The sequence below is a fragment of the Leucoraja erinacea genome, unplaced genomic scaffold, assembly GCF_028641065.1.
Source record: "Leucoraja erinacea ecotype New England unplaced genomic scaffold, Leri_hhj_1 Leri_441S, whole genome shotgun sequence".
NCBI lineage: Eukaryota > Metazoa > Chordata > Chondrichthyes > Rajiformes > Rajidae > Leucoraja > Leucoraja erinaceus.
Genome location: NW_026576342.1, coordinates 1 through 27,540, shown reverse-complemented (window position 1 = coordinate 27,540; position 27,540 = coordinate 1). Strand labels below are relative to the sequence as shown.

Genomic DNA, 27,540 nt, shown 5'->3' with positions numbered 1-27,540 from the left:
TGTTGTACTTTGTGTGAAGTTGTACTGTAGGCTTCAAACCTTTTACGTACAGCATGACTTCCAGTATCCTTCCCATCAACCAACATCCTTGTGGAGCTGTAGAATCAACCACCAAATGATATCACCTGGAATGAACAATTGTCTTACTTTTGTCATCATTGTCGTTCTTGGATTAGAGACAAATATTCTTGTGTCCACCTTTTCCAAAATAGATCTGCCATGTATTGTACCTCACCACCTGTGTCTAATATACAAATCTTCTTCACAAAGAGTCCAGGTTGTAGCATTGGATTTGTCTTCAACAGAAGAATATGAATTGGTGTAAGTGCTTTCTGGAAATTCGGATCATCCGAATTCTTGGTAATGGTTAGATCATTTACAATTGCTTCAATTTAACAAAATATAGTTTGCAATCCTTTATTTGTTGTTTAAGGACAGCGCGTAGCACATTTCGACCAATGTGGATCATCCGTTCCCAAACACCGTCGAGATGAGATCCGGCTGGAGGATTAAAATCCCATTTTTTCCCATTATGATGCATAGCACTATGGATGTTATTCCGATTTCAGCTTTGAAGTGCTTCTCTCAATTCTCTCCATTATCTTATCTTAATGATGAAACTTGACCTCATCGACAGATAAATCTTCATAATGCATGAATACAGGAGTCTGTATGATACAGACTGTATCAAGTGTAGATGCAACCTCAAGATGCTCGCATGCAAGTGATGATTACACCATACCTTTTTATCATACTTCGCCCTCTTTTAACTTCAATGGGATCGAAATAATCTACTCCTACATGTGTAAATGGAGTATTATCAAGTTGAATCCTCTCCAGAGGTAAGCCCGCCATTTTCTGTTCTCCAACCTTTCCACACTGCTGTTTACAATCACCACAATTTTTATTATCTTTCTTGCAGTACAGTTAGCTTAGATAATGCAATCTTTTTTACGAAGCTTTGACAACATATAATTTCTTCCTCCATGTCTGATTTTTCATGCATATCTCGTAACAATAATGTTGAAATATGAAAGTCATTGGAGAGAATAATAGGATGGTTAGCTTCCTCAGGCATTGCTAGTCTATTCAAGTGACCACCTACTCTCAGTCCTTCTTCCATTACCGAATCAAGCTTGTACAATTGACTGTCTCTTCTGACACCATGTACTCCAGCTTCTAACATCCATCTCTTCTTTGTATCTTTGTCTTTGACTGAAAGAGATAATCACTGTATGTGGTACGATGCCTTAAGGGCCTGTCCCACCAGCATGCGATTGCATGCGTCTAGCGTGACCAAACGTGGTGGCTTTAGGCGTACGGCCTCGCGGGGGCCGGTCCCACTTCCAAGCGCGGAGACGTCTGGAGTTGTACGTGGCTGGTCCCGCCATCATACTCACCAATCAGCTGGGCAGGAGGCGGGCCGACTGAATTTGGACGTCGCACGGCGTCAGGCGGTTACATCATCACGCAACGGCACGCCGGGCAGTGACGTCATCGTGCAACACAACGCGCTAGGCGTATGCCGTCAAGACGCTGCGTACGGCCTCAATACGGCTACGGGCCAACAAGCCGTTGTCACGCGGACAGCGTCAGGTTTTCGGAGCCCCGCGCGATGTCGGGACCAGCCTCGCACAACTCCATACGGCTCCAGCGATCGAAGTGGGACCGGCCCCGCGAGGCCATATGACTCAAGCGACCACGTTAGGTCGCGCTCGCCGCTTGCAGTCGCATGCTCGTGGGACAGGCCCTTTAAAGACTTTCATCTTTTTTTCACCCTTTTCCTTTATTTTACCAGGATCCTCTTCAAATATAACTTCAGCAATCTCTTTCCTTTTTCGAGCAAACAGCAATAACCTTGTTTTGGCTTTAAGGAACCAGTCATCAACGTATTCCATGATGAGAAATTGGAAATTAATCGTTCGTTGGGTTCGATTAATCATTAACAAAAGCATTCGCTTGATTTCTGGATCATTAGCAGAGATTTCAATTCCCAGTTCAAGCCATTCTCTGTTTGGCTTACAGAGAACTCTGGTCCTTTGATCCATCTCTTATTGCTGAAGAAGTTAGTCCTCTAGAGGCTTCCTCCGCAGGATCTTCCTTTGTATTAGCATATTTCCACCCTGATAAATTAGTAACTCTCCTTACATAGGAGATTCTGTTTGTTACAAATATTCGAAAACGCTTGTTCTCATTGTTAAAGTATTTAAGCACTGCAGTACTATCAGTCCAGAAAATAGATATCTCCAACTGAAGCTGCAGTTCCTTTTGCAGCATTATGTCAACTTTAACAGCTAAGACTGCTGTAGTAGGTTAATAGAAACATAGAAACATAGAAAATAGGTGCAGGAGGGGGCCCTTCGGCCCTTCGAGCCAGCACCGCAATTCATGGTGATCATGGCTGATTGTCCCCTATCAATAACCCGTGCCTGCCTTCTCCCCATATCCATTGACTCCACTAGCTCCGAGAGCTCTATCTAACTCTCTCTTAAATCCATCCAGTGACTTGGCCTCCACTGCCCTCTGTGGCAGGGAATTCCATAAATTCACAACTCTCTGGGTGAAAATGTTTTTTCTCACCTCAGTTTTAAATGACCTCCCCTTTATTCTCAGACTGTGGCCCCTGGTTCTGGACTCGCCCAACATTGGGACCATTTTTCCTGTATCTCCTACATCTAGCCTGCCCAGTCCTTTTATAATTGTATATGTTTCTATAAGACATCCCTTTATCCCTTCATCCTTCTAAACTCCAGTGAATACAAGCCTAGTCTTTTCAATCTTTCCTCATATGACAGTCCCGCCATCCCAGGGATCAATCTGGTGAACCTACGCTGCACTGCCTCAATCACAAGGATGTCCTTCCTCAACTGGGAATTGTTATTTGCTTCAATGGTGCCAGTCTGGCCTTTCCAATTAATAATTCTACATGCTCTCCATTGATATAATTTCCCAGTCTTAGATATGAAACTGTACTGTAGCCACTTTCACCTGCGTCTGCAGCTGTGTATATCTGATTCAACCAAAGTTTGTAGGCTTCATGCGTCGGTCCACTTTGAATTCTGAGATCTTGTTAAGATCTGCTAATCATTCTGTCCATCGCTGAGGGGTGGTTTGCGTTATACTCACAACCCATCCAAGTTTTTCCTTACAGAGATCCTAAAAAATCAACTTGGCTGGCAGTGCAAATGGTGCAAGAAATCCCAAAGGGTCCTAAAACGGAACCAATCACAGAGAGGATACCCCTTCTAGTACATGGTCGCTCTTCAATCGAGATTCTGAACTTGAACACATCTGTTTCGACAAACCGTGCAGTGCCGTCCAGTGCCCTTTCTATTTGCAGATTGTCTTTGTCCAAATCCAACTCCCTGTCCTCCTTGGCTCTGTCATCTAGAGGAATGTTTTCCAATTCAACACGGATGTTGCTGATCCACTTGGATGACATGAATCATCCCTTATTACAGAGAGGTCAGATGTTTCACCATTTGAGTTGCTCGCTCTTCCGTACATATGGATGTTAAACAATCATCACAGAAATTATTCTTTACTGTGTTTTGTCACTTTGTCTGGATAGTGAGCCCAGCTTCTATAGGGACTTGTTGAGAGTATGGAACATGGTTGTCGTCGACAACCGCCACCCCCCCCCCCCCCCCCCCCCCCCCCCCGGGACGTGTGGAGTACTTGCGGCTGAACACACCCTGCACTTCCAAGCCCTGGCCCACCGTCCAGGCACCAAGTGGCAGTCGGTGTTGCCTTCCGGTCACGAGGGGGGTGGGGGGGAGGGGGGGGGCTTTCTGTTGTGCTAGTATGGGTGTGGCGGGCCGAAGGTACTGGTTTCCAGATGGCTAGTATAGACATTGTGGGCCGAATGGATTCTTGGGCTGGCATCCAACTGTTGTAACGATTTTAAAAGCCAATCCAAGGCAAACAATTGGGCTGCAGCCACCTGACAACCAAAATTCATTTTGTGAACACAAACTTTTAAAAAAGGCGAGGCAAACAATTGGGCTGCAGCCACTTTAGTGCCGCATCGAGGGTACTCACCGTGGAATAGACGTGCATTCAGTGTTATTTGCAGCTCAGAGAGCCGTGACCCTCTTGCTTCCTGGGTCTGGCAGAGACTGAGTGAGGCACGACACTTCCGGGGTTTAGAGTCCCTCCCCCTGCCGCCAGCGGGGGCAGCAGAGAGAATGGGGAATTTTAAAAAAACATTAATATCTCTCTGATTTTTCATTGATGGGAAAAGTCCTCTGGGCCCGGAAGGCGAAGGGGGGCTCTGAGCGAGGTGGCCAAAAATGACGGCCATTGGTGGTGGCGTTCTCTCGGAAATCACAGCACAGTGAGTCAAAAGCAGTCAAGATCAGACTTTTAGTAATATAGATTATGGTGGTAGGTTCTGTTTTGTTTCATTGTATAAGAAATACTATTTTAATATTTGAATAAATATTTTTGATTTAAAAAAAGCTAGTTACCTCTGTGCTTCCCTCTGCAATTGGATCCTTGACTTCCTCATCCACAGACCACTGTCTGTTCGAATTGGCAGAAACACTTCATCCTCAGTAATAATCAGTCCGGGAGCACCTCAAGGCTGCGTGCTCATCCCCCGGCTCTACTCACTCTATACTCATGACTGTGTAGCCGGACATAATGCGAACTCCATCATCAAGTTCGCCGACGAATTACAGATAGTGATGAGTCAGAGTATAGAAGTGAGATCGACTGATTGACCAAATGGTGCCAGCGCAACAACCTGGCTCTCAACACCAGTAAAACTAAAGAACTGATTGTGGACTGGAAGCGGAAGAATGAGGACCCACAATCCGGTTTATATCAAAAGGACGATGATAGCGAGGGTCAAAAACTTCAAATTCCTGGGCGTGCATATTTCCGACAATCTTTTCTGGACCAAGCACACTGGTGCAATTATAAAGAAAGCACATCAGCACCTCTGCTTCCTAAGATATCGGAGATTTGGGATTCTCTTGAACTTCTTCAGGTGCACGGTAGAGAGCATACTGACTGGCTGCATCGTGGCCTGATTCAGCAAATTTAAACATCATCTATATTACTAAAACTAAGATCTTGACCGCTTTCGACTTTCTGCCTCGTGATTTCTGAGAGAACGCCACCTCGCTTAGAGGCCCGCTCTGCCAGATTGGCCCGGAGGATTTTTCCAATCGATGAAAAATCAGAGATTTATTAATGCCATTCTCTCTGCTGCCCCTGCTGGAGGCAAGGGGGAGGGACTATAAAACCCGGAAGTGTGTTGCCTCACTCAGTCTCTGCGAGACGGAGGAAGCAATAGGGTCACGGCTCTCTGAGCTGCGAATAACACTGAACGCACATCTACTCCACGGTGAGTCCCCTCGATGTGGTTGTAAGGTGTTTGCCAAATTGTCTTGGCTTTTAAAGACTTTTCAGAAAATGTGTTGGTTGTTTGCTACCTGCAAAGTGTTTGTCAAATTGGCTTGGCTTTTAAAGACTCTTCAGAAAATGTGTGTGTTGTTTGCAAAGTGTTTGCCAAATTGGCTTGGCTTTTAAAATGCTTGCAACAGTTTTCGGATGAATAAAACGTGAATAAACATTTTATTAGATCAGGACTGTGTTTAATTGCAAAATTGGCACTCATTCCGTGATTTCCGCTTAGTTGTAAGATGGCGCCAATGAAGTCATTTCCGGTTAGCAACATGCTGGCGCTGAGTGCATCATTTGCGGTTCATGGCAAGAAGCGAGATGTCAAGATGGTGCTGAGTGCAGACGCCGTTGAATAATTCAAGAGAGCTGACTGCTCTCTCTATAGTGAGTGTGTTTGTTGGACGTTATTTAAAGCATGTTTTTGCTTCAGCAGCAGCAGCCTCTACAGCAGGCTTTAAACGTTTGAATCATTCAGTTCACACACTGTATGTTCACCACGTTCTGAAGTTACTTGGCACTTTTGTATTGGGTGTGGATATGTGTGTCTGTGTGTGTGTGTGTGTGTGTGTGTGTGTGTGTGTGTGTGTGTGCTGAGAGTCTGTGTGTATGTGTGTGTATGTGTGTCTGAGAGTCTGTGTGTGTGTGTGTGTCTGAGAGTCTGCGTGTGTGTATAGGGGGTTGCATGTAAAGGTCACCGGGTCAAAGGGCATGATGCACGGAGTCGCACAATCCATCTGGAGGACATTGCAGCTTCCGGTATATGTTGTTAATACACAAAACGCGTCCTTTCCTACCTGTTAAAAACTACCAAAATGGTGAATTTTTGCGCTGTAAATAATTGTGGAAGTCGGGGTAACCTTGAGAGACATCTATCCTACTTCAGAATTCCAAAAGTGAAGAGAAATGAAGGTAAAGAGAAGTGAGAGCTGAAGGGACAACAACAGCTAAAGTGCTGTGCAGATATCGAGATTGAAAACATTAGGACTTATTGAGTTTGCTCATTGCATTTCATCAACAGTAAGGCATTATTTGTAGGTACGCAAAATTGCTGGAGAAACATCAACAGTATGGCATTATTTGTGTTTTTTCTTGATTCCTTTGGTATCTAAAAAGGTTCAGAAGTGATAAATCTGGCTGTAAATTTTTTAAATCGCCCATGGTTCTGAAGTGGGTTTTTACATGCAAAAAGAAAATGCTTCTGAAGCTAAATTTATCATGAGTCTAGTCTAGAGTAACTATTAAAATTCTGTGGCCCCGCCGCCCCCCCCCCCCCCCCCCCCCCCCCCCCGGATCTGGAGTGAAACGCTGGTTCTTTTTGTTGACGCACGCCCCGCTGCCCGCTCGCTCACTTCCTCCTCTCCCCCCTCCTCCTACTCTCCCCCTTTCCCCCTGACCACTCCGCCCCCCCAAATGTTCATCCCCGCTGATAACCGTTCCCGTCGCTGTTAACCGCTCTTAACCTCACAGCTGGAAGCGATGGGAAATTGGCCCTGTCGTCGCTCAACATCGCGCCTGACTCCAACAGACCCAGCCCCCGGCCACAGCCCAACGGATAAAAACCAAGTCCGTTCGAGCTTCGGTTCGGCGGCCGTTACCATCGTGCGGGCGGACAGCATGATGGGAAAGTGGCTCTTCTCTTGGACTCTTGGACAGGCCGTCCGTGGAGACCTGCGATTCCTCCGTTGATCGCAGGGACACGGGGAATCGTGACGCCTTTTCATCGCGGTACGTGCTGCCTTAACCTCTTCCCCATCCTCCTCCCTCTCCAGCCCTCCCCCTCCCTCTCCCAGCCCTCCCCCTCTCCACACCACCCCTCCCCCTCTCCACACCACCCCCCTCCCCCTCTCCACACCACCCCTCCCTCCTCCTCTCCCTCTCCCCCCCCCCTCCCACACCACCCCCCCCCCCTCTCCACACCCCCCCCCCTCTCCTCTCGACCCCTCTCCACCCTCCCCCCATCTCCCCCACACCACCCCTCCCCCTCTCCACCCCCAATCCCCCTCTCCACACCACCCCTCCCCCTCCTACCACCCCCCCCTCCCCCTCTCCCTCCCCCCCCTCTACCCCCCTCCCTCTCTACCCCCCTCCTCCAACCTCTACCTACGGCGGGTGCGGGAGCAAGTACAGGCCGCGCTCGAGGACCCTCAAGGTACTGGGGAGGTGAAGAGGGAAAGAGGGGTGAAATAGAGGGAGAGTGCATCAGTAAGCGAGAGAAAAAGAAAAAGAGGGAGGGGAGAGAGGGAAAGAGAGAGGAGTGGGAGACAAGGTGGGGAAGAGTGAGGGGGGAGGGGATAGAGAGAGACTGTTAGCATTCACGATGTGTGTGTGTGTGTGTGTTAGCATTCACGTGTGTGTGTGTGTGTGTGTGTGTGTGTGTGTGTGTGTGTGTGTGTGTGTGTGTGTGTGCATTTACAGATACAACACAGTAACAGGCCTTTCAGTCCCCAGTCCATGCTTACCAGTGATCTGCACACCTAACTATCCCACACACATTAGGGACAATTTACAATTCTTACTGACACTAATCATCCTACAAACTTGTACGTCTAGTGTGGGAGGAAACTGGAGCACCCGGAGAAACCCTACGCAGGTTACAGAGAGACGTACAAACTGTAGACAGCACCTGTAATCAGGATTGAACCTGGGTCTCTGGTGCTGTGAGGAAGCAACACTACCACTGTGCCACCGTGTGTATGTGTGCGTGTGTGTGTGTATGTGTATATGTGTGCGTATGTGTGCGTGTGTGTGTGTATATGTGTGTGTGTGTGTGTGTGTATATGTGTGCGTGTGTGTATATGTGTGTGTGTGTGTGTATATGTGTGCGTGTGTGTGTGTATGTGTGCGTATGTGTGCATGTGGGTGCACGTATGTATGTGCGTTTGTGTACGTGCGTGTGCCTATGTGTACATTTGTGCATTGCTTGTGCGTGTGTACATGTGTGTGCGTTTGTGTACATGCGTGTGCGTTTGTGTACGTTTGCGCTTTGCGTGCGTACATGTGTGCACGTGTGTGTGTGTGCGTTTAAGTGTTTGTGTACGTGTGTGTCAGGCACGTGCCATCAGGGAATTATTAAATATAGATAGTAATGGCACAGGAGAATTATGCTTACCTAAGTATTGCGTACAGTTTTGGTCTCCTAATCTGAGGAAAGACATTCTTGCCATAGATGGAGTACAGAGAAGGTTCACCAGACTGATTCCTGGGATGGCAGGACTTTCATATGAAGAAAGACTGGATAGAGTCGGCTTGTACTCGCTAGAATTTAGATGATTGAGGGGAGATCTTATCGAAACTTCAAAAATTCTTAAGGGGTTGGACAGGCTAGATGCAGGAAGATTGTTCCCGATGTTGGGGAAGTCCATAGCAAGGGGTCACAGTTTAAGGATAAGGGGGGAAGTCTTTTAGGACTGAGATGAGAAAAACATTTTTCACACAGAGAGTGGTGAATCTTTGGAATTCCCTGCCACAGAAGTTGGTTGAGGCCAGTTCATTGGCTATATTTACGAGAGAGTTAGATGTGGCCCTTGTGGCTAAAGGGATCAGGGGATATGGAGAGAAGGCAGGTACAGGATGCTGAGTTGGATGATCAGCCATGATCATATTGAATGGCGGTGCAGGCTCGAAGGGCCAAATGGCCTCTACTCCTGCACCTATTGTCTATGTTTCTATGTTTCTAGAGATCGATCTGTTAGGGAGGCATAATTCTCCCGTGCCTTTCATCAGCAGTGCATGTAACACGCTGAAATATGTGCTACCCATGTGCCGTCGACGCTGCTTCAAGCTGTCAGTGGCAACGGTCTATAAAGGCAGCTGGAATTCTGCCTTTACACCATGGACTGCGTGCATGTGCTGCAGCAGCTCACGGCGCATGCACAGCGCAAGTTTGTTTTAAAAGCCGACTGACAGCTCACAGAGGAGAGAACAATCTGCGTATGCGGGTTTTCAAGAATTTATTAAAAAAGCCGAATGACCAAAGATACTGACTGCCTACCCTGACTAACCTCAGGGCACGTGCCTGGTGCATGCCGTGAGCAGTTAGTCAGGGTAGGCAGTCAGTGTACGTGTGTGTGTGTGTGTGTGTACGTGTGTGCGTTTGTGTGCATGTGAACATCTGTGTGCATGCATGTGTGTGTGTGCATGTATGTGTGCACGCGTTTGTGTGCGTGTATGTCTGTGTGCACGCTTGTGTACGTGCGTGTTTATGTGTTTGTGCACGCATGTGTGTGTATCTGTACGTATGTGTGCGTTTGTGTGCATGTGTACATGTGTGTGTGTATGTGTGTGCATGTATGTGTGCGCGTTTGTGTGCGTGTATGTCTGTGTGCACGCATGTGTACGTGTGTGTGTGCGTGTTTATGTGTTTGTGCACGCATGTGTGTCTGTACGTATGTGTGTGTTTGTGTGCATGTGTACATCTGTATGCACGTGTGTGTGTGTGTGTGCACGTGTGTGCACGTTTGTGTGCGTGTTTGTCTGTGTGCACGCATGTGTACGTGTGTGTGTGTGTGTGTATGTGCGTGTCCAACCCTTGTACACCGAGCTCCCTTTCAATCAGATATTCCACATCGTTAAACATCATCTAACACTCGACACACATTTCATTTTACTGACTTTATAGAATTAGACAATAATTTTTAAGTAAATGCAGTGAATGCAGAGGAAGCTGGGAATAGAGTTCCATTGAGTTTAGAGACAAATGGGAGGGAGGGAGGAATGTAATGAGGGAGAGGAGGAGAGGAGGAGAGGAGGGAGGGAGGAGCTAAACTAAACCACTGCTAAACTAATCTAACCCACACTAAATTAAAGTAAACTGAACAAAGGAGGGAAAGGAGAGAAGAATGGGGGAGTGTGGAGAGGAGATGGGAGGGAGTGAGGAGGTAGGGGGAGTGAGGAAGGGAGAGGGGTGAGGAGTGATGGGGGGCCCCTCACTCTCTCCCCTCCTCACTCCCTCTCACTCACCTCTGACTCCCCTCCCTTGTGCCCCTCATTCCTTCCTCAGACTCCTGGAAAGGGCTTCCGGCCCCTCACAACCCCCTCAGGCCACATGAAAGGCCCTCACTACCCCTTCCAGCCTTGCTTCGTCGCTCAGGCCCCTCGAGGGCCCTCAGGTCTTGTCCATCCCCTCAATGTCCTGGTCTTTGGCGGCCTGCATGGGGAGAGAGAGATTGACTGTCACCAAGAGTTACACCCCTCAGCCCATGCCTGGCAGCAGGGGCGGAGAACCTGGGGGGGGGGGGGGGGGGGGAGAGGGGACACGTCCCCCCCATGTTTTGAGAGGTGGGGGACATCCCCCCCAAGTTTTTGTGATCCCGATTTTAAAATCTCCGCTTTCCGCGAGGCAGTGGGGGTGGGACTGATGATCGAGGGCGCGAGGATTGGAGGAGGGAGAAGTGGCACAGACCTGCGCCTCATCCGCAAGGCAGGGTCGATCCCGGCTGGGTCTCCGACGTTGTCCCGAGTGCCCCCCCCCCCCCCCCCACCCACCCACCGACGGGTGGCCAGAGAGGTTGGTAGTCAGACATGAGCTGTACCCCCATGCCCACAGCCAGCGTAGAGAAACAGCACTAAACCCAGCTCAACTCTGCCTGTTCAGCCAGGTGAACCTGCCTGGACTTGTGGGAGGTGTTTAAGAAGGAACTGCAGATGCTGGAAAATCGAAGGTACACAAAAATGCTGGAGAAACTCAGCGGGTGCAGCAGCATCTATGGAGCGAAGGAAATAGGCAACGTTTCGGGCCGAAACCCTTCTTCAGACTGATGGAGGGGGTGGCGGGGAGAAGAAAGGAAAAAGGAGGAGGAGCCCGAGGGCTGGGGGATGGGAGGAGACAGCAAGAGCTAACAAAATTGGGAGAATTCAATGTTCATGCCCGCAGGATGCAGACTCCCCAAGCGGAATATGAGGTGCTGTTCCTTCAACATCCGGTGTTGCTCACTCTGGCCATGGAGGAGACACAGGACAGAGTGGTCGGACGGGGAATGGGAGGGGGAGCTGAAATGCTGAGCCACCGGGAGGTCAGGTAGGTTCTTGCGGACCGAGCGGAGGTGTTCGGCTAAACAATCGCCCATATTTACCACTTGTGGGAAATATGGCCAGCGTGGCGAAGCAGCGCTGGTGTCCCGTCAGCCCAGTCAGGGCTGTAGTTAACCCGGTGAGACAGGCAGAGTTGAGCTGCATTTAGTGCTGGATTGAGCCTCCGAAGCCTCGCGGGGTTGTGTGTGTGAGTGTGTGCACATGCGTGCGTGGCTGGCAAAAAACTGTGTACCCCGTCCCTTGTTTTGATAGCGAGTTCCGCTCTTGCCTGGCAGCAAGGAAAGACCCACGCATCAATCCCGGCCTAGTCTCAGGAAAGGCCCTGTCTTGCTTTGGGGCCTAGCTGCAGCAAAACCCCAGCCTGCGTTGTAGGCCTAGTCTCAAGGAAGGCCCAGTCTTGCTTTGGGGCCTAGCTGCAGCAAAACCCCAGCCTGCGTTGTAGGCCTAGTCTCAGGAAAGGCCCAGTCTTGCTTTGGGGCCTAGCTGCAGCAAAACCCCAAAACCCCAGCCTGCGTTGTAGGCCTAGTCTCAAGGAAGGCCCAGTCTTGCTTTGGGGCCTAGCTGCAGCAAAACCCCAGCCTGGGTTGTAGGCCTAGTCTCAGGAAAGGCCCAGACTTAAAAATGAAATGCCTTTATTTGTCGTTGTAAGCACTGCATACAACAAAATTATTATTACCACTCCATTGGTGCATAATATACAAATATAAAAACACAGGACACAATTTCAAAAAAATATTAAAAATTAGATATCAAGAGAAGTAAGTAATCAGTGTTGCACATGGTGATAATGAAGTGTAAGGTGAGTAGCAGCATGGAAGAATGCAGCATGAATAATACTCAGTGTTTTTTCATTGAGTGTGAAGATTGCTTTGGGGAAGAAACTGTCTCTGAGTCTGGAGGTGCGTGTTTTGGCTGAGCGGTAATGCCTGCCAGAGGGTAACACTGTCTGGAGCGCTTTCTTATCTGCAGCAGAGCAGCCTGCATACCACACTGACATGCAATACGTCCGTAGACTCTCAATGGTCGCCCGGTAGAAGGCCACCAGCACCTCCATCCTGGTGTTGTGCCCCCTGAGCTCTCTCAGGAAGTGGAGTCTCTGTTGTGCTCTGTTGATGGTTGCAGTGGTTGTGGCAGATCAGGAGAGGTCCTCGGATATAGAAACATAGAAAATAGGTGCAGGAGTAGAGGCCATTCGGCCCTTGGAGCCTGCACCGCCATTCAATATGATCATGGCTGTATTCCTAGGAGACATATGGGAGCTCCTAGGAATTTGAAAGTCTGCACCCTTTCCACACGTGCTCCCATTGATGCAGAATGGGGCCGGGTCTGCATCCCGTTTCCTCCTGAAGTCCAGTATTAGCTCCGTTGTCTTTGTGTTCAGTGTCAGGTTATATACTGAACACCACTCTGACAGTCGCTGTATCTCGTCCCTGTATGCCGACTCGTTCTTCACTGCCTGCTGCACCTGCATGCCTACTTTCAATGACTGGTGTACTCTCGTTGCATCTCCCTTTTTCCTAATCGGCCACCATTCAGATAATAATCTACTTTCCTGTTCTTGCCACCAAAGTGGATAACCTCACATTTATCCACATTATACTGCATCTGCCATGCATTTGCCCACTCACCCAGCCTAACCAAGTCACCTTGCAGCCTCCTAGCATCCTCCTCACATCTAACACTGCCCCCCAGCTTTGTGTCATCTGCAAACTTGGAGATGTTGCATTCAATTCCCTCATCCAGATCATTAATATATATTGTAAATATTGTAAAAATCAGCAGCTCCAATTCATCCATTGTATGCGTGACAGATTGGGCGTTTTTAAGGCAGATACTCGGAAGTGGAGGTGTGTGTGGGTTGTTTCCCCAGCCTCGCCAGTAACCCTGACTGGCGTCCTCGCTCCTGCTTCCTCTCTCTTCGCCGTCTGCGTCACCTGCCGGTCCAACTCGCAATCCACGGCGACTCCTGTGGTCTAGTCATGTCCTCTTCTATGTTGTGACTTGTGATGGCTAGAGTGCTGCGTAATCCCATGTCGATTTAAGTTTTGTCGACTATGCACATAGTCTGCTTCACACAGATGTGAAAACACAGATGAAAACAAACAGAAAATACACCAGACTGGAGAGGAGGGAGCCGCTGCACTTGTGCTCGATGCCATCAAGGTCTCTTCTATCCCCCGTGGTCCTACGAGGAGATCTTGGCCTGGATTGTGGGCCTAGCAGAGCCAGGGACAGCTCAGGAGTGGGTCGGGGCTCACAGGGACAAGCCCGGGTCATCATTTCTCACCTTCTCCGCCGCCTCTTCTTCCCTCTGCTTCCTGGTGCTGGCTGCCTCCGCCCTGTCGTCAATCCCAAAATTGTCCTTGTCCAGTCTCTCCAGTCCAGGGACGGCGAGGAGAGCCTCAAGGCGGTGGGAGTCTTCCTCACTACACGGGTTATCTGTGGGGCAGAGGGAGAGTGAGTGGGGGAAAGAGGGCGAGGGAAGAGGGCGAGGGAGGGGGGGGGGGGAGAGAGGGGGGGGGGGGGAGAGAGGAGGGAGGGGGGAGGGGGGGAGAGAGAGGGGGGGAGGGAGAGAGGGGGAGAGGGGAGAGAGAGAGGAGGGGAGAGGGAAGGGAGGGGGGAGGAGAGGGAGGGGAGGGAGAGAGGGGAGGGAGAGAGAGGGAGGGGGAGAGAGGGGAGGGGGAGTCTGTAGGGGGGAAGGAGAGGGAGGGGCAATGAGGGGGGATGGGGAGAGAGAGGGAGGGGGGGGGGAGAGAGGGAGAGGGGGAGAGAGGGGGAGGGGGGGGAGAGAGGGGGGAGAGAGAGGGGGGAGAGAGGGGGGAGGGGGAGAGGGGGGGGGAGAGAGAGGGGGGGAGAGGGGGGGGGGAGAGAGGGAGGGGGGGGGAGAGGGGAGAGGGGGGGAGAGGGGGGGGGAGGGGGGGGGAGAGAGGGGGAGGGAGAGGGGGGGGGGGAGAGGGAGAGGGAGAGGGAGAGAGAGAGGGAGAGAGGGGGGAGAGAGAGGGGGAGAGAGAGAGGGGGGGAGAGAGAGAGGGGGAGAGGGGGAGAGAGAGAGAGAGAGGGGGGGAGAGAGGGGGAGAGAGAGAGGGGGGAGAGAGAGGGAGGGGAGGAGAGAGGGGAGGGGAGAGAGAGGGGGAGAGAGGGGGGGAGAGAGAGAGGGGGAGAGGGGGAGAGAGGGAGAGAGAGGGGAGAGAGAGGGGGGAGAGAGAGGGGGGGAGAGAGAGGGGGGGGAGAGAGAGGGGGAGAGAGGGGGAGGAGAGGGGGGGAGAGAGGGGGAGAGAGAGGGGGAGAGAGGGGGGGGGAGGGGAGAGGGAGGGGGAGGGGGGGGGAGAGGAGAGAGGGGGGAGGAGAGAGGGGGGAGAGAGGGGGGGAGGGGGGGAGAGGGAGGGGGAGAGAGGGGGGGAGAGAGGGGAATAGAGAGAGGGAGAGAGAGGGGGGGAGAGGGGGGGAGGGGGGGGGAGGGGGGGAGAGGGGGGGGAGAGGGGGGGAGAGAGAGGGGGGGGGGAGAGAGAGGGAGGGAGAGAGAGGGAGGGAGAGAGGGGGGGAGAGAGAGGGGAGGGGGGGGGAGAGAGAGGGGGGGAGAGAGAGGGGAGAGCTGGGAAGAGAGGGGGGAGAGAGGGGGAGAGAGGGGGGAGGGGGAGAGAGAGGGGGAGAGAGAGGGGGGGAGAGAGAGGGGGAGAGAGGAGAGGGGGGGGGGGAAGAGAGGGAGAGAGAGGGAGAGGGGGGAGAGAGGGAGGAGGGGGGGAGGGAGAGGGGAGTGTATGAGAAAGTGGGATAACGTTGAACTAGTTGATAAGGTGATTGATGGTCTTTGCGGCCTCATTGGACCCAATATAAACTACATGACACTATAAAGTAAACTGCGCTAAACTAAACAGCACGCTAAACTAAACTAGATAAAAGTAAACCAAACTACATAAACCTATACTAGCTTTCCTTCTCTCCAGGGATGCTGCCTGACCCATTGAGTTAAGGGCCTGTCCCGCCAGCATGCGACTGCATGCGTCTAGCGTGACCAAACTTGGTGGCTTGAGGCATACGGCCTCGCGGGGCCGGTCCAAAGTCGAACCACGGAGGCATATGGAGTTGTGCGGGGCTGGTCCCGACATCATACTCACCAATCAGCTGGGCAGGAGGCGGGCCGACTGAATTTGGACGTCGCATGGCGTCGGGCGGTGATGTCATCGCGCAACGCCACACGCTAGGCGTAGGCCATCAAGACGCTGCATACGGCCTCAACGCGGCTGCGTGGCCCCTGGTTCTGGACTCGCCCAACATTGGGAACATTTTTCCTGCATCTAGCTTGTCCAGTCCTTTTATAATTGTATATGTTTCTATAAGAGCCCCCTCATCCTTCTAAACCCCAGTGAATACAAGCCTAGTCTTTTCAATCTTTCCTCATACGACAGTCCCGCCATCCCAGGGATCAATCTCGTGAACCTACGCTGCACTGCCTCAATCACAAGGATGTCCTTCCTAAAATTGGGGGACCAAAACTGTACACAATAAATCTCAACTAAATCAAATTAGACAGAATCAAACGGCACTAAACTACAAGAAAGAAACTACAGTGAACTCAACTAAGCTCAAATAAACAAAACTACATACAACAGTTCACTATATCAACTAAACTACAGTGTACTGTGTCAAACTATACACGAAACTAAACTGCACTCAACTACAGGAAACAATATGAAAGTAAATGAAAGACACTAAACTGTAGTGAACTAGACTACTTTACATTCACAATAACTCAACTATATAAATGTCAAACAAACTACATTCATGTAAACTAATCAATAATAAAGGAAACTAAACCAAGAAGCTAAAGTGCACAAAACTAAACTAAACTGTTACACTAAAGTATTGTGTACAGTTTTAGTCTCCTAATTTGAGGAAGGACATCCTTGTGATTGAGGCAGTGCAGCGTAGGTTCACGAGATTGATCCCTGGGATGGCGGGACTGTCATATGAGGAAAGATTGAAAAGACTAGGCTTGTATTCACTGGAGTTTAGAAGGATGAGGGGATGGGGTCTTATAGAAACATGTAAAATTATAAAAGGACTGGACATGCTAGATGCAGGAAAAATGTTCCCAGTGTTGGGCGAGTCCAGAACCAGGGGCCACAGTCTTAGAATAAAGGGGAGGCCATTTAAGACTGAGGTGAGAAAAAAACATTTTCACCCAGAGAGAGTTGTGAATTTATGGAATTCCCTGCCACAGAGGGCAGTGGAGGCCAAGTCACTGGATGGATTTAAGAGAGAGTTAGATAGAGCTCTAGGGGCTAGTGGAGTCAAGGGATATGGGGAGAAGGCAGGCACGGGTTATTGATAGGGGACAATCAGCCATGATGACAATGAATGGCGGTGCTGGCTCGAAGGGCCGAATGGCCTCCTCCTGCACATATTTTCTATGTTTCTATGTTAAAGTAAACCAAAGGAAAATAAACCACACTGCACTAAACCACCTTCAAGTGAAATAAACACTCTCCCCCCCCTCTCCCTCTCTCTACTTCTCTCCCTCCACCCCTCCATCTCTCTCTTCCCCTCTCTTTCTCACCTGCAAGGACTAACGCTCGAAGATTAGGCACACATTCGAGGTGTTTCAATTCACTGATTTCGACAATTAGGTTACTCCTGGGAGAGATAGAGATAGAGGGGGTTGTGAGGGAGAGAGAGAGAGAGAGAGAGAGAGAGGGAGGGAGACAGAGAGAGAGGGGCGGGGAGAGAGAGAGAGAGAGAGGAGGGGAGACGGAGGGAGAGAGAGGGAGAGATGGAGGGAGGGGGGGAGATGGAGGGAGAGGGGGGGAGACGGAGGGAGAGGGGGGGGAGACGGAGGTAGAGGGAGAATGAGAGGGAGAGGGAGGGACAGGGAAAAGGGGAAGAGGGAGCGAGGGAGGGAGAAAGAGGAACAGGGAGAGGGGGAATAGAGATGAGGGAGAAAGAGAGGGTGGGAGAGAGAGGGAGAGGGAGAGAGAGGAGAAGGGGAGAGAGAGGGAGGGAGAGAGGATGGGGAAGAGAGAGAGGGGTGAGAGAGGGGGGGGGAATGAGTAGGGGAGACACAGGGGAAAGGTTGTCAGGAGGGCGTTGTGGCGGGAATGTCTAGTTATTCAACTATACAAAGGAAATCACTCTCCCTCCCCTTTTCCCCCCTCCCGCACTCTCCCACCTCTCCTTCTCCCCCCCCCCCCCGTCTCACCCCCTTCGCCTCTCTCCTCCTCCCCTTTCTCTCTTTCCCCCCCTCCTCCCTCTCTCTCCCCCTCCCTCTCATCCTCTCCCCCGTACCTGAGGTTGATATACTGCAGAGCCACCATTGTTGGGCTGAAGCCCCGTAGGGTTTCGATGTGATTTTCTCGCAAGTGAAGAGTCTGGAGACTCGTGAGGGTGTCTAAGTCTTCCAATCGGCTGATGGTGTTGGCCGCCTGTGGAGACAGAAGTTTAGTTTCGTTCAGTTTTGTTTAACTAAACCGCTACTGTCAGTCTGAAGAAGGGTCCCAACCTGACATGCCACCTGTCTATGTTCTCCAGAGATGCTGCCTGACCCGCTGAGTTACTCCAGCTTTTTGTTCCTATCATTACAGGTGATAGACTTCTGACCGTCATCCACTATAAACCTACTGACTCCCATGGCTATCTGGACTACACTTCTTCCCACCCTGCTTCCTGTAAGTACTCCATCCCCTACTCCCAATTCCTCCGTCTACGCCGCAGGATGAGGCGTTCCACACCAGGGCATCTCAAATGTCCTCATTCTTCAGGGAACGGGGGTTCCCCTCCTCCACCATAGATGAGGCTCGCACCAGGGTCTCTTCCATACCCCGCAACACTGCTCTATCTCCCCATCCCCCCACCGACAAGGGCAGAGTCCCCATAGTCCTCACCTTTCACCCCACCAGTCGTCACATACAACAAGTAATCCTCCGTCAGTTTCGCCACCTCCAACGTGACCACACCACTCGCCACATCTTCCCATCTCCCCCCATATCTGCCTTCCACAAAGACCTTGTCAATTCTTCCCTTCCCTCCCGTACCACTCCCTCCCCGGGCACTTTCCGTTGCAACCGCTAGAAATGCAACACTTGTCCCTTTACCTCCCCCTCGACACCATTCAAGGACCCAAGCAGTCGTTCCAGGTGCGACAGAGGTTTACCTGCATCTCCTCCAACCTCATCTACTGCATCCGCTGTTCTAGATGTCAGCAGATCTATATCGGTGAGACCAAGCGGAGGTTGGGCGATCGTTTCGCCGAACACCTCCGCTCGGTCCGCAATAACCAACCTGACCTCCCGGTGGCTCAACACTTCAACTCCCCCTCCCACTCCATATCCGACCTCTCTGTCCTGGGTCTCCTCCATGGCCACAGCGAAATTGGAGGAACAGCGCCTCATATTCCGCTTGGGGAGTCTGCATCCTGCGGGCATGAACATTGAATTCTCCCAATTTTGTTAGCCCTTGCTGTATGCTCCCCTTCCTCAGTCCCCCTGCTGTCTCCTCCCATCTCTCAGCCTTCAGGCTCCTCCTCCTTTTTCCTTTCTTCTCCCCGCCCCCCCACCCCCGATCAGTCTGAAGAAGGGTTTCGGCCCGAAACGTTGCCTATTTCCTTAGCTCCATAGATGCTGCTGCACCCACTGAGTTTCTCCAGCTTTTTTGTGTTCCTTTAGTTTAGTTGAGTTTAGCTTCAGAGACACAGTGCAGAAACAGGCCCTTCGGCCCACCCAGTCCCTGCTGACCAGTGATCGCCCCGCACACTAACACTGTCCTACACACACTGGGGACAATTTACATTTACACCAAGCCAATTAACCTACAAACCTGCACGTCTTTGTGCAGTGCGGGAGGAAACCTGAGCGCCCGGAGAAAAACCACGCCGGACACGGGGAGGACGTGCAAACTCCGTACAGACAGCAGCCGTGGTCAGGATGGAAGGCGGGTGTGATGGTGGGCGTGGGCAAGTCGGGCTGAAGGGCCTGTTTCCGTGCTGGATGACTCTAGGACTCTTGTACTCACTGCCCCGACTGATGAAGGGGAGCAGAGCGTGCGTGTGTCCACTTCCAGGGAGCTCCACACTCACAGACCAACATCCCCGGGAGCCACAGATCAGGTAGATGCACAGAGTCTCTTGCCCAGTGTGGATGAATCGAGGACCAGAGGACATAGGTTTAAGGTGAAGGGGAAAAGATTTAATAGGAAACTGACATAACTTTTTCACATAAAGGATAGTGGATGAATGGAACGAGCTGCCAGAAGAGGTCGCTGAGGCTGGGACTATCCCAACGTTTAAGAAACAGTTAGACAGGTACATGGAAGGACAAGTTTGGAGGGTTGAGGGCAGGCAGGTGGGACTAGTGTAGCTGGCCGATGTGCGCAAGTTGGGCTGAAGGGCCTGTAACACTCCGTGACTACAGTCTCCCAACTCACCAGGTACAAGTGGTGCAGGTTTGGCAAGATAATCCCACGAGTGGATTCTAACAGGTTGCCTCGCAGTTCCAGCGTGTGGAGGCGGGACAGCTTGATGGGATCCAATCCAGTAACCTCATGAATCTGATTATCTGTGTGTGTGGGGGGGGGGGGGGGGGGGGGGGGGGGGGGGGGGGGAAGGGGGAAGGAAATGGTCAAACGCCAGTTAGAGGGAAGAGAAAGTCACACACAAGCACACGTCCACATGATTGCAAACACAAGCAGGCACACATGCATGCTCAGACACACACACACACGTGCACACACAGGCATGCACACATGCACAAGCACACTGCACATGCATGCAGACAAGCACACATATTCACTTGCACGTACACACGAGCACACACACTTGAGCAGTCGCATACACACACAAACATGCAAGCATACGCATGCCCAAACATGGCCGCACACCGAACACACACATGCAGGCATGCATGCACAGGCACACAATGCAAGCGCACACAAGCATGCACCGGCTCGCACACGTGCAGATGCACACAGGCGCACACATATGCAATGGACATGCGCACACAAATACACGTGTGTCCACACACTAGCACACACACAAACACATGCACTCAAGCACACACATTCTCATGCATGCCCACACACCCGAGTACACTAACAGACACGCACACTCAATCACGCATGCGTGCACATGCACAAACACGGATGCATGCACACGCACAAAGACGGGCACGGACACTCATGCACACATGCAAGCACACGCATGCAATGCACATACATACAAACATGCACCTGCAGGTACACACACGCACATACATTTGTGCACTTACACGCATATGTATGCATGCACGCACACATGCACACACACACAGGTGTGCACAAACATGCGAACGCACGGCACACCCAAATGCACGGGCAGGCATATGCATGCAGAAACGGACGCATGCATGCGCATGTACAAACATGGATGCGCACCCCATGCACACACGCATGTACCCTTAGCACACATAGGCATGCGCACACAAATACGTATATGCGCGCACACTAGACCACACTCACAAGCACATGCACACACATTCATGTGCATGCACACACACACCTGAGTACACTCGCAGGCATGCACATACACACACATGCATGCGCACGCACAAACATGGATGCATGCACCTGCACAGCGCCGGACACAGAACACGACGGACATGGACAAACACTGATGCATGCATCCATGACACACGTAACACACATGCATGCACAAACGTGACACATGCACGCATAGCAGCATGCATACGCACAAACACTTGCACACACACCCACACGTAAGCTCACTCACACACAACGCACACACACAAAATGCAAACTTGCATGCATGTGCACACATGCACACACAAACAGCCATGTACATACGCGTATGTGGGCATGCAAGCACACGCAAACACGGATGGACATCCCGCTCACACATGCGCACACTCGCACGCACGCCAACGTACACACAGGAAATGCATGCACGCGGACGTGCATGCAAGCAATGCACACGCATGCATTGCACACACACATGCACACCCATACAAACGTGCACTCACACGCACACTTATTCACACACTTGTGGGGGTGGGAGATTGTAACCTTCACGTGGTCTGTTTCGACAAATGCAATCAATCTGGTGTGCACAATCAATAAGATCAAATAGAACAAGTTGTCCTACAGCTTTAGGCTGTGCACGCCATACGCAAGAAGACGACACACTCGTGCACACACACACTGCACAAACAAACGTGCACATGCATGCACACACACTGCACAAACATGTGCACATGCATCCACACACACTGCACAAACAAATATGTGCGCATACATGCACACACACAGGGCACAAACAAACATGTGCGCATGCAGACACACACCGCACAAACAAATATGTGCGCATACATGCACACACATGCGCATGCACACACACATGACACAAACAATTATGTGCGCATACATGCATACACACACACACACATACTGCATAAACAAACATGTGCGCATGCATGCACACACACTGCACAAACAAAATGCGCATATGCATGCACACATGCACAGAGTGAAGTGCACTCAGAGTGAGTGCACACATGCACTCTGCACCATCCAGTCTCTCACACTCACGGGGATGGGACGGGGAGCATGGAGAGAGGAGAGGGGGGGTTTGATGGAGTGAGGAAGAGAGGAATCGAGGGATGAAGGATCACACGGAGGGAGGGAAGGAGGGATGGAGGAGAGGAAGGTGATGGGGAGGGATGGAGGAGAGGAAGGTGATGGGGAGGGAGGGTGGGGAGTATGACGGGGCCTCACGGTTCAGATTGATAGTCTCCAGCAGTGGGTGGAAGATTCCCTCCGTGTCCCGGATAGAGTTGCGGGCGAAGTTGGCCACCTGAAGGAAGGGCAGCTCCTCCACTTGGGCGCTGGAGAGGTTGTTCCCTTCTGCAGACACCCACAGCAGCTGGCTCAGGTTGGCCAACGGAGAGATATCCTGGATCATGTTCCCAGAGATATCCACGTAACGCAGGTGGACAAATGGACGCAGAGCGTTGATGTCAGTTAGTTCACTGTGTGTGGGGGAGAGGGGGGGGGGGGGGGGGGGGGGGGGGGAGGTGGAGGGGCAGTAGGGGGGGAAGGTGGGTAGTGGGGGAGAGTGGGGGGGAGAGTGGGTGGGGGGGGAGGGGGGGAGAGTGGGGGGGGGAATGGAGGGGGAGGGGGAGAGGGGTGGAGGTAAGGGGGGAGAGAGAAAGGCAGGAACGAGGCAGAGGGGGGGGGCAGCAGGGGGGATGGAGGTGGGTGACAGAGGGAAGGGGGGGGGTGGGGGACAGGGGGCAGAGGGGGAGGCAGAGAGAGACAGACGGGAAGAGGGAGAGAGAGAGAGAGAGAGAGAGACAGATTTAGTTTACTTTTGGTTCTTACCCCCGCCCACCATTACTTTCAGTCTGAAGAAGGATCCTGACCCGAAATGTCACCTATCCGTGTTCTCCAGAGATGCTGAATTATTCCAACTTTAGAAACATAGACACATAGAAAATAGGTGCAGGAGGAGGCCATTCGGCCCTTCGAGCCAGCACCACCATTCATTGTGATCATGACTGATCGTCCCCTATCAATAACCCGTGCCTGCCTTCTCCCCATATCCCTTGACCCCACTAGCCCCCTAGAGCTCTATCTAACTCTCTCTTAAATCCATCAAGTGACTTGGCCTCCACTGCCCTCTGTGGCAGGGAATTCCACAAATTCACAACTCTCTGGGAGAAAAGGTTTTTTCTCACTTTGTGCCTATCTTTAGTTTAGTTGAGCTGAGTTTTAGTCCTGTTTAGTTTTAGGTTGGGTTTTAGAGATACAGTGCGGATACAGGCCCTTCGGCCCACCATGTTCGTGCCAACCAGCGATCCCCGCACACCAACTCAATTCTACACACACATGGGAACCATTTACAATCTTTACCAAAGCCACTGAAACTACAAACCTGCACGTCTTTGGATGTTGGGAGGAAACCGGAGCACCTGGGGACAACCCACGCGGTCATGGGGAGTTGTTACTCCATTGAGTCTGTCCAAAGCAAGCGATGTCTGCGAAGGGCATCGTCAAGGACTGCTCTCACCCCAGCCACAGACTGTTTACCCTCCTCCCATCCGGGAGGCGCTACAGGTCTCTCCGTTGTCGGACCAGCAGGTTCAGGAACAGCTGCTTCCCTACGGCTGTTACACTATAAATCACCATGGTGAAAGTCACCCCCCCGACACTCCTTCCCCCAGAAAAATTGCACTACTACTACTGTTTGTACATATATATATATATTTACTGTTCCATTATTCTATGTTCGCTCTTCTGGATGAGATGCGAACTGCATTTCGTTGTCTATGTACTGTACACTGCACAATGACAATAAAGATTTAATCTGAATCTGAGAACACACAAACACCCAGTAAGCGTCAGGATTAAACCCGCGTCTCTGGTCTCAACCCTTCCGCTGCGCCACTGTGCCAGCCCTCAGTTAGTTCAGTTAAGTATTAGTTTGAGTCCAGCTTTAGTTTGATTGTAATCATGTAATCGTGCTAAACATCCGCTGACTGGTTAGCAGGCGACAAAAATATTTTCACTGTACCTCGGCACACGTGGCAATAAACTAAACTAATGTTTAAGAAAGAACTGTAGATGCTAGAAAAATCAAAGGTGGACCAAAAAGTTGGAGAACCTCAGCCAGTGACAAAGCGCTGAGTTTCTCCAGCTTTTTTGTCCACCATAAACTATACTTTCAGTCTGAAGGGTCCAGAACTGAAACCTCATCCACCCATTGTTCTCCCTCCTCCCCCCCCTCCCACTGCCTCCTCCCACTCCCTCCCTCTCCCTCCCTCTCCCACTCCCTTCCCCTCTCTCCCCTCCAGTGCGGCTCTCCCTCCTCTCCGGCGAGCACACACCGATCGCGCAGATCGACGCGGACGTAGGCGTGAGACAGAGAGTTTCCAGTTTTGCACAGAAGGGATAACGACTCCGCCAGGATTTCTGTCGTTAGAGGCTTCGGTTCAGGCTAAACGGAGAGAGTGAAGGAGAGAGGAGGTTAAGATGGGAGCCTGATGGGAGAGGAGGGAGAGGTGGGGTGTGGAAGGGGTGGGAAGGGTGATAAGGAGAGGGGCGGGAGGGGGGGGGGGGAGAGAGGGACGGAGAGGGAGAGAGGGGTGAGAGGGTGAAGAGGGGAGAGGGAGAGATAGGGAGGGGGGAGGGAGGAGAGAGAGAGGGGGAGGAGAGGGAGATGGAGAGTGGGGGACGGGGGGGGGGGGAGGGAGGGGGGTTACCACTTTGGTAGCAAAAACAGCAAGGAAGATTATTATCTAAATGGTATCAAGTTGGGAAAATGGGAAGTCCAATGGGACTGGGGGTCCTTATTCACCAGTCAATCTTCCTCGTGTCCGGCCATCTTCCATATCACGTCTTTCCGGTCGGTCAGTGACAGTTGACGGTCGATGGTTGCAGAATTGGCTACTTCAGTCAGTCACTGTGGTACAGTTTCTGTCGTCACCAGTCAATGCAAGTAAGCATGCAGGTACAGCAGGCAGTGAAGAAAGTGATTGGCATGTTGGCCTTCATAACAAGATGAGTTGAGTATAAGAGCAAAGAGGTCCTTGTGCTGTTGCAGGGCCCCAGTGACACCACACCAGGAGTATTGTGTGCAGTTTTGGTCTCCAAATTTGAGGAAGGACATTCCTGCTATTGAGGGAGTGCAGCGTAGGTTCGCAAGGTTAATTCCCGGGATGGCGGGACTGTCATATGCTGAGAGAATGGAGCGGCTAGGCTTAAATATTCTGGAATTTAGGAGGATGAGAGGGATACTTAATGAGACAGATGATTATTAAGGGTTTGGACACGCTGGAGGCAAGAAACATGTTCCCGATGTTGGGGGAGTCCAGAACCAGGGGCCACAGTTTTAGAAAAAGGGGTAAGCCATTTAGAACGGAGATGGGTAAACACTTTTTCACACAGAGAGTTTTGAGTCTGTGAGTCTGAAACTTTCAAGGGAGAGCCAGAGAGGGCTCTTGAAGATAGCGGAATCTGGGGTTAGGGGGAGAAGGCAGGAACGGGGTACTGATTGTGGATGATCAGCCATGATCACATTGAATGGCGATGCTGGCTTGAGGGGGAGGGGGGGAGAGGGGGAGGGGGGGGGTGAGAGAGGGGGGATGGGGAGGGGAGGGGGGGGAGGGGGGGGAGGGGGGAGAGGAGAGGGGCGGTGGGGGGGAAGAGGGGGTGGGGGAGAGAGGGGGGGACGGGGAGAGAGGGGGATGGGAAGGGGGGAGAGGAGAGGGGGGAGAGGAGAGGGACGGTGGGGGGAAGAGGGGGAGGGAGGAGGGGGAGGAGGGAGGAGGGGGACAAGGGGGAGAAGAGGGGGGAGAGGGAGGAGGGGGAGAGGGGAGAGAGAGTTTGGGGAGAGGAGGAGAGGGGGAAGGGAGGGGGGAGAGGGGGGGGGAGAGAGTGGGGGGAGGAGTGAGAGGGGGAAGGAGGGGAGAAATGGGGGGAGGACAGAGAGGGGAGGAGAGGGAGAAAAGGGGGGAGGGGAGAGGGAAGAGGAGAGAGGGGGAGAGAGAGGGAGAGCGGGAGTACCTGTTCCTCTTTTTCTTCATCCTCTTCCTCCTGCACTTCATCTTCAATCGGAGATCCCGCCTCCCTCTCCGCATCAGTCTCCGTCTCTGACATCCCTCACTGGGGAAGGGGGGGGGGGGGGGGGGGAAAGGGGTAGAAATCTCAGTTAGTATCTCTTTTCTCGCTTCCCCTCTTTCCCTTTCTCTTCCCCTCCCTCTTTCCCCGCCTCACTGTTTTCCTCCCTCAGTCTTTCCCTTCCTTCTTTTTCTCTGTCTCCCTCACCATCCCTCCCTCCACCCCATTCTCCCTCCCTCTGACTTCCATCTCCTTCCCTCCCTCTGTCCTCGATCCCGTTCTCTCTCCCCCCACCCTCTCCCCTCAAATAACTCAAACTAAAACCAAACTAAACTAAGCTAAACTTAATATGATTAAACTAAATTAAATTGAACACAACTAAACCTCGGCGCTGAAACTTGGCCTTGGCTTTGTGGCCCTGGTTGCGGTGGTGGAGCCTCGGCGGTGGCAGCAGTGGGCCTCTTGGTGGCGGTGGAGCCTCGGCAGTGGAGCCTCTTAGTGGCGGTGGGGCCTCTTGGTGGCGGTGGAGCCTCGGCAGTGGAGCCTCTTAGTGGCGGTGGGGCCTCTTGGTGGCGGTGGAGCCTCGGCAGTGGTGCCTTGGCGGAGGGACCTCTTGGTGGCGGTGGGGCCTCTTGGTGGCGGTGGGGCCCCTTGGTGGCGGAGGGACCTCTTGGTGGCGGTGGGGCCTCTTGGTGGCGGTGGAGCCTATTGGTGGCGGTGGGGCCCCTTGGTGGCTGTGGAGCCTCGGCGGAGGAGCCTCGGTGGTGGAGCTTCTTGGTGGCGGTGGAGCCTCTTGGTGGCGGTGGAGCCTCGGCGATGGAGCCTTGGCGGTGGAGCCTCGGCGGAGGGACCTCTTCTTGGCGGCAGCTGTGAAGCCTCGGTGAGGAAGCGGGAACCACTGTGAGGGGTGAGGTGGGGGCAGGAGAAGAACAAAGGGGGAGGCAGCGGGGTAACTTTGTAACTGTGTCAGCGCCCTTGATGTGGTGACTGTTGGCAAACGTCGGGTAACGCAAGCGAAGAATTTCACTGTGACTTGTCACATGAGACTATAAAATATTCCATTCAATTCCATAATTTAATCCCAATTAAACTGAACTGAACACAAACTAATACTAAACGAGACAAACTAAACTACACGAACTTAACCTCAATGAAACCAGACTCAACTCAGCCGGTTGCCAGCTAAGATCTTTGGTTGCCAGGGGCAACAGGACACCCCGCAGTCCCGGCCCCCTGTGCGAGGATTGGTCAGCGCCCCGTCAATCAGGGCGAGGGGCGGGATATTTCCCTTTCAACCGTGGTGATTGGTTGGCATCGATGTTGCGTCACACAGGAATTCGTCAAAGGATGGGCAGGACCACGCTCCTATTGGTCGAAGATTGTGTCCGTCACTACGAGGACATGACACCGGCCGCTCTTCGCCGCGGTGATTGGTCGCCCCGGATGCCTGACAGCGGTGGTCGGGCTATCGCTGCCGGCCAGCACTCTGATTGGTCAGAG

At 52.0% G+C, this 27,540-nt stretch overlaps 1 protein-coding gene across 1 annotated transcript; it reads right to left on the bottom strand.

Annotated features, from left to right (window-relative positions):
* Window positions 1-9,574: 9,574 nt before the first annotated feature.
* On the bottom strand, window positions 9,575-26,767 carry LOC129693834 (leucine-rich repeat-containing protein 23-like). Its single transcript, XM_055630581.1, has 9 exons — window positions 26,425-26,767; window positions 25,987-26,085; window positions 24,309-24,418; window positions 22,198-22,451; window positions 19,858-19,988; window positions 17,725-17,861; window positions 17,000-17,076; window positions 13,730-13,881; window positions 9,575-10,558 (listed from the first exon to the last, which is right to left on the bottom strand). Exons 2-9 carry the CDS (start codon window positions 26,077-26,079, stop codon window positions 10,517-10,519), a joined length of 996 nt encoding a protein of 331 aa, XP_055486556.1. The 5' UTR covers window positions 26,080-26,085; window positions 26,425-26,767; the 3' UTR covers window positions 9,575-10,516.
* Between the last annotated feature and the right edge of the window lie 773 nt (window positions 26,768-27,540).

Bases quoted from the DNA above. Each gene is read 5' to 3' on its own strand.
- LOC129693834 (XM_055630581.1), bottom strand. From the start codon at position 26,079: ATGTCAGAGACGGAGACTGATGCGGAGAGGGAGGCGGGATCTCCGATT. The intron at 17,077-17,724 runs GTACGGGGGAGA...TATCTCTCCCAG, and splicing joins CTGCAGTATATCAACCTCAG to GAGTAACCTAATTGTCGAAA. The intron at 10,559-13,729 runs GTGAGAAATGAT...CTCCCCATGCAG, and splicing joins AAGAAGAGGCGGCGGAGAAG to GCCGCCAAAGACCAGGACAT.